This window comes from Psammomys obesus, unplaced genomic scaffold (assembly GCF_907164565.1).
Source record: "Psammomys obesus unplaced genomic scaffold, mPsaObe1.curated_primary_1811, whole genome shotgun sequence".
Classification (NCBI taxonomy): Eukaryota; Metazoa; Chordata; class Mammalia; order Rodentia; family Muridae; genus Psammomys; species Psammomys obesus.
The window spans coordinates 2,301,331-2,308,225 of NW_026593286.1; the positions used below are offsets into that span (position 1 = coordinate 2,301,331).

The 6,895-nt window shown below is 52.4% G+C and overlaps 1 protein-coding gene across 2 annotated transcripts in view; it reads right to left on the reverse strand.

Moving 5' to 3' along the window:
- Traf3ip1 (TRAF3 interacting protein 1) overlaps positions 1-4,661 on the reverse strand; it is a 35,803-nt gene extending 31,142 nt beyond the window's left edge. For both annotated transcript variants that reach the window (XM_055616608.1, XM_055616607.1), the window contains exons 1-2: positions 4,456-4,661; positions 1,275-1,343 (exon numbers count right to left, since the gene is read on the reverse strand). In XM_055616608.1, coding sequence (XP_055472583.1) covers positions 1,275-1,343; positions 4,456-4,578 — 192 coding nt within the window. In that variant the 5' untranslated portion in view covers positions 4,579-4,661. The remainder of the gene's footprint in view (positions 1-1,274; positions 1,344-4,455) is intronic.
- Between the last annotated feature and the right edge of the window lie 2,234 nt (positions 4,662-6,895).

Genomic DNA, 6,895 nt, shown 5'->3' on the forward strand with positions numbered 1-6,895 from the left:
CCTGGAACTCACTCTGTGGACCAGGCTGGCTTTGAACTCAGAATGATCCCCCTACCTCTGCCTCCTGAGTACTAGGATTAAAGGTGTGTGCCACCATGCCCAGCTCCTAAAATTGTGATTTTTTTTTATTTTATTTTTCTTTTTAGTTACATTTTGTTAACTCTGTGTCGTGATTTTTTTTAAACAAATACTTTGAAGTGTTTGTACTATCCTCAGTATCAATAGGCACAAAATGGCTTTTCTTTATATTCACAACCATTTTTAGATGTATGACAAATTCAGAATTTCTGACTTTTCATAACCTTTTATGAATTTTCATTGTTTACACAAAAATCTACTTAGTCAAGTTTCCAATGCCACTAATGGGCTAGCATTAACCAAAAGAACAATCTGGTTTTGGCTTGTTTCTGAGACATGGTCTGTGTGGCTAGACTGGCTTCAAACTCATGACCCTCACGTCTCAGCCTCCCAAGCACCAGGAACACAGGTGTGCACCACCGTGTCTGGGTACTCGCTGGGTCCACGCTGGCCTTGAACTTGCAGCAGTCCTCCTGACTTCGTCACCTGAGTGCTGGAATTATGGCTACGCATCACCACCCCTGGTGTAATTCTGTTTTGTTGCTGTTGCTCTTTCTGTTTGTGTATATGTAGAGATGTATGTACGTGTGTATTTCTGGGAGTGCAAATGTGGGGGTTGTTGCAGATGCACACACACGCACACACGCACGCACGCACGCACACACACACACACACACTCCTGTACATGTGGAGGCCAGAGATCAATGGCAGGTACCATTCATTCCTCAAGAAACCATCTACTTGGTGTTCCGAGACAAGGTCTCTGGGTCCTAAAGCTCAACTATTTCGCAAGGCTAGGTGGTCAACAAGAACCTCTCCAGCTCTGGGATCACCAGCACACACGGTCACACCCAGCTTTTCACGTGGGTGCTGAGGTATATAACTCAGGTCTGTGTGTTTGCATGGCAAGCACTTTGCCAACTGAGCTATATCTCCAGCCTCTAATTTTGTTTTTCAGGAGATAAATATAGCATAGTATGCAGTTGCCACAAATGAGAAAATGAAACAAGAGAGTATACGTAACTCAGAAATCAACCAGCCTAGAAATTGCTTTGTAACCCAGGCTGGTCTCAGACTCAGGATTTTTCAACCATCCATCAGCACAGACATGATACACACTATAGCCTGCAGCCTGTACAATATGCTCTATTCTGGAGGGCAAGAGTGTGGAGAAAAGCGCCCACAGCAGAGCCTACCTTGACGTTATCTGACTTCATCTCCACATCTGTGTAGAGGCCCTTCATGAAGCCAGTTATCCTAATCACCTGCCAGGAACAGAAAGGGACCATCATGCACACCTCACTTGGCAGCTCCTTCACTGAGCTCACCCACTGAACCCCACTCTCAGGAGAGGCCAGGACCCAGTCACACACACAGCTCTAACTGCTTCATCCTTAATAGAGGTTTGATGCCTACTAAGTGCAGGGCCCAGGCTTCAGAGAATAGCCAGCTATGAAGACAGCCAACTCTACCAACACTGAGTAGGTGATGGGACATTCACAGTAGGGGCGGGGACAGCTTTCCACGGAGGACAGACCCTGAGAGGAAACAGCTGGGAAGCACACGCTGAACAAAAGAAAACTACCACCAAGTTGGAGCAAAAAGGCCCCAGCAAAGGGACCAAAGCCATGTGGGGTAGCAGGAGCCCGAGGCTGGCCAACATTCACACCAGGCCTGGCTACAGTCCCTTTGCAGCAACTTGGAACCACAAACCAAAGCACTCCAAGAAGACACAAATAGCTTTTCTATAGCAGAGGCCTGACCACCCAGCCCCTCTCCAATGCACTCAGGCCAGACCAGAGGGACAGACTCTAGAAAGAAAGGGGCTACTTAGCGTGGGTATCTAAAACCAGAAGTTCTACAACAGCCTCCCATCTCTTACTAAATGGAGTGTTCCCCTGTCCAACCACATTTATTCTCTCCTGGAGTGCTCCTCCCCACAGGTAACCTGGAGCCCTAGCTACCCCTAAAGAAGGACACTGATTTTCTATTCCTCTACACCCTACATCCGGCCAGGGTCCCAGATTCCCAAGTGTACGTTCCTAAAAATCAGTAAGACAGGCGGCAACAGCATTTTCAAGAAAACAGACAGCAGAAGACATCGGGGTGTGAATGTGGTGCTTAGTGAGGCCAAGGGTGGCCAGGCATGTGGTACGCGGCAACACCGTATCGGGAGGCTGGCTCTAAAAACATCAGGCAGCAGTAAAGCTCCATGTGAAGGCACCTCCTCCTCTGGGGTGGGGCCACAGCTACTCTGACTGCATTGTCCTAGTTGTCAATTAATCGTGAAGAGTCCATCCCATAACAAATGACTGGAGAGCCACAGTGGTGGGCTGGGCTTGTGCTGGGTCATTTTGAGAAGACAGCCGGTACGTGGACCACCAGAGCATCTTGATCTAACATTTTAAGAAGACAGCCGGTACGTGGACCACCAGAGCATCTTGATCTAACATTCCTGAAACTGACTTTGCTCAGGTTTTCCCAGGATGCTGGCAGTTTAAATTGTGAGCAGTAACTGTGATGAGAGACATTCACGTCCCAGAATGGAGGCTTACTTAATAAAGTAAGCTAACTCATGAAGGCGATTTGGATGCAATGTTCAGGGAGAATAAAGAGCCTTCCAGGAGGCTCTCCACCTGCAATCTGAAAATATGTCAACTCTGACCCCCTTCTCAAGGAGGTGACGCTGGCGTGCTTCTCTTTATGCCGGAACAGACTGGCCTCACCACTGTACTCAGGAAAGTCCATAGGAAAGCAGCCCTCACTCCTCATCTCTACCTAGTCAGCCGTCAGCTTCCACTTCAGCGGTCCTCCTCCCTCCCACCAGCTTCCGTCCATTCCTGAGTGATCTCAGGATGAGGCAGGCGTACGGCAGGTAAGCCATTAGCTGACGGCACTAACAGAAGAAAAGCACAGGTTTGGCAGTCTCCACCATGAGAGGCCGGCACCACATTGGCTAACAATTCTTGGCTCCTTCTTGTCAGAGTGTAGCAACTGCCGGCTTTGCAGGGCTTTCTACACAGCCAGCCCCTTCCTCAAACCTTCCAAAGCAGCAAGTGCTTCGCAGTCTGGGAGAGGAGCCTACGGGGCTGCAGAGCCCCCTTGGGATGTGGGTCAATTCCAGGGCACTTCTAGACACACCTAAGATGAGAGGACAGAGCCACGGTCCATGACGGCACCCATGACCAGCTAAAATAGGAGGGCCAAAATGAGGAAAGCAAAAGGTGGACTAAAAGGCTCAACCTGCTGAGTGACAGGAAAAATTATGAGGGGCCAGCATCAGTGGAGACCTTGAGCTCTGGAGACTGACTTCTAAGTCCCAACCACACCCCAAGTCCCAGAGCACCCTCTGAAGCTCCATGCCAATTGCATTCACCCCTACAGCGATGCTCTGGAGTTACCAAGAGCCCTGACAGCCTCCACACAATTGTGACTGTTGTACAATGCCAAGTACTTCATCCACTGTAGCTCCTGGAGACTCCCTAACAAGTGGAAGGCACGCTCTAAAGAGATACAATGGGAAGGGGGGGGGGGGAATGAGTGTTTCTCAAGAGGGTCCAGAAGTCTCCTTGTAAAACGGTGGTAAAGTAAGGCAGGTCTCGAGAGCTAGTGGGAAGGCACCTTGGCCCTCACCAAGCTCTTACCCAGGCCCCAACAAGGACCTCCACCCTACCCAGGCCTTGATTATAAGCACAGCCCAGTTCCAGACCTCCAATACACAGCCCAGCTCCTAACAGCAACCTGACCCTTGGCCCTAGACCCTGTCGCTGGACTCAGTCTCAAAGACTGATGTCAGCCCTGGCCTCCATTTCCACCCTAGCCTCGGTTTCTGCCCCAGCACCCTAACCCACAGCCTGACTCTAGACTCCAGACCTGAACCTGACCCGAGCCTTAGCTCTCCACCCAAACCACTTGACCATCACCCTCTACTCTACCCTGACTCCAACAAGACCCCCAACCCTGACCTGGACCTCACCTCCATCCTCGCCTCACTCTCAGTCCAACCAGCACCCAGAGCATGACCCGCACCTCACTTTCATCTAGACCTGCATTCTGGGACTAATCCTCATTTCAACCTGAACCCTGACCCTCATACTACTTGGGCACTCACCTTTTCCCGACCCTAATTCTGACCCTCACCCAAACCCGAATCCTACTCAGGCCCGCATCCTACCTCAACCCATACCCTACACGGATCCTCACCCCCAAAACTCACTGCGTCCTACACGTAACGCTAAACCTTCACCCTGACTCTTACCCCATCCTACACCCTACCCCAACCCTCTACCTGGACCCTTAACCCGTCCCGGACCCCACCCCTACCCTCACCCCACCTCGACCGGACCCTGACCTGGCCCGCACCCAGCCCGCGCTCACCTCGGTGATAATGTCATGCAGGTAGCGGAACGGCGGCTTGTTGAGCAGCTTCTCGGTGAGCGGCGGCCTCCGGATGACTTTGCCCAGAGCCTCCTGCGTCCGCCGCACCACTGCCGCGTTCATGGCGCTGCCGCCGGCGACCGCCCGCGCCCCTCCTCGCGCACCGCGCCTCTGCCCGGTGCCCCGAGATGCCCGCCGTCCCGGCGCGCCAGTCTCCCATCCCACAGTGCACCGCAACTCGCCAAGGCGCCTGCGCGTGCCACCCGCGCCCGGTCTCTAGGGCCGCGCGGCCTTGGCAACGGACGCGCGCCCGGCCCCGCCCGGCCCCTCCGGCCTCTCTAGCTGCGCGGGAGGACATGCGTGCTGCGACTCTGTAGCTGCTTGAACCGGCTCGGCCCGCCCCAGAGCGCTGCACGTCGCTGCCCAGAGACCAGGCCATTCTGTGTGAGAAAGGAGTGATCCTTTCTAAAGAGAGAGCACAAAGTGACAAGTTTAAAGTTAACACCCACCAGGAAAATAACACTTCACAAAAACTTGGAGAACGAACTTGGCTCCTTTCAGCCCATCATTGCTGCTCCCCTGACCTGAACCCCCTGACTTGAGTACTCTTGAAAATGATGCCAAGAGGAGGAACGTGGGGACGTGTGCTTCTGTAGTTTTCTGTGCCTTTAGCTCACCAGGGCTGTCACAAAGCTGGGCAGTTGCTAGGTCCTTAGACGAGGATGCTGCAGCCTTCCGCCCCGGGGGCGGGGCGTTGTAGGAGAGAGGCCTGGTTGTGATCCCCGACACCGACACCGATGCTGCATTAGGATCAGATGCTGCTGCTGGGCCTGAGATCTGGAGTTCCTCGACCCAAACCGGAGAAACCCCAACTAGGACATTGCCCCTGACCCGCCTATCATGGCCACAAAAGGAGAGTCAGAAACTCCTTTCAGAGACCTCTCAGTCCCGAGCCGTGGCTGGAGTTGGTCTCTGGGTGGGGCAGAACGCAGAGAGCAGAGGTCCTATCTCTAAACACTGCCCCTGAGAACGGACCTACCCTGCAAGGTTCACTCTGGGAAGAAACCTGCTAAGGAGGTGGGCTGGAAGTTAGGGCCAGCAACTGGCTTGGCTAAGACCAGAGGGTAGGGACATAGGTGACTTGGACATACCTGACCTTGGGAATTCTACTGAGGACCTGGAACCTAGGTCATACGACAAAAGGAAGGTGATTCTTGCTGTTCTCACAGCTTGTGGAGAGCAGGGCAGTAAATGGACGCAAGAGGCCCTGGGGAGTCCCAGGGTACAGGGCTTGGCTGCTCTTTGGGAGTGCTAGCCAACAGAGAGCCTCAAACCCACCTGCGTATCAAAGTCTCTGGGAGGATCCAGGACAGGAAATATTGTCAACCAATCCCTGTGAGGACTCGCTGAGGGGAGGCAACCACATGGCAGCCTTTGACAAGTATCTTCCAGAGCCTCATTCCTGTTGCTGGTCCAACCTACTCCTCCATACTGGAGAGAGAGTGGACAACATTCTGGTCACTGAGAAAGCAGGTCCCAGAAGATGTAACCAAGGATTCCTGACTTCAAGAAAGATACCTGGAACCAGGACCTCCTCCAGGGAAGAAGTGCAGAGGCCAGCCTAGAGCCAGCTGTCTTGGAGGTCACCAGAGTAGGAGCTACTAGTCTAAATCATGCCCTGAGATAAGGCAGAGAACAGTTAATTCATAGAAATGCTTACTGATTAAGAATGGAAAAGAACAGCAAAGAAAGGGTTCCTAACTCAAAAGGCTGGCAGGGGAGGCTTTCAAAGTGAGTGGTTTCTGACTGAATGAATGAGATAACCATGGCTGTGACTCACCCCAGGAAACAGAAGCCACAAAGCTGAGTGGCTTTCAGGCCCTCCCTCCCCCAGCGAGGAGGCAAACATTCCCAGAGACAAAGACTGGCGGATGCTGAGAGCCCTGGATGTGGGTCAGGCTTGGAGAAGCGCCTGGATTTAGGTACCAGGGTAGGGATCAGGAGGCATGCAGAGGACAGATAAACCTAGCCTACAGATAGAAGACAGGATATCTCTAATCCATCTGAATTTCAGATAAGACAGTTTACCACAAATTTATGGCAGACTGTTTTTCCGTTCTTTTATTTGTAATTCAAAACGGAATACCCTGCAGTTTTTGTTCTCTAAGCCTGCAAGCCCTGGTTGTGGCAACCAGAGCGTGTCCATGGAGCAGAGTGCATAGCAAAAGCAGGCATCTCCCACTGGTGGGAAACCTCTCCCATCATCGCTGCTCCCACTTTCCCCAATTAGGAGTACAAAGCAGGGTCCCCACTACTAATGGCCAGCCCCCGATGTTGACATCTTCATTGCTGACCTTCATTTCAATCTTGTGGAAACTGAGGGAGGCACAGAGAGAGAAAGAGAGCTGGGGAGAGGCCCTGTCCCTCTTACAAAGTTCTG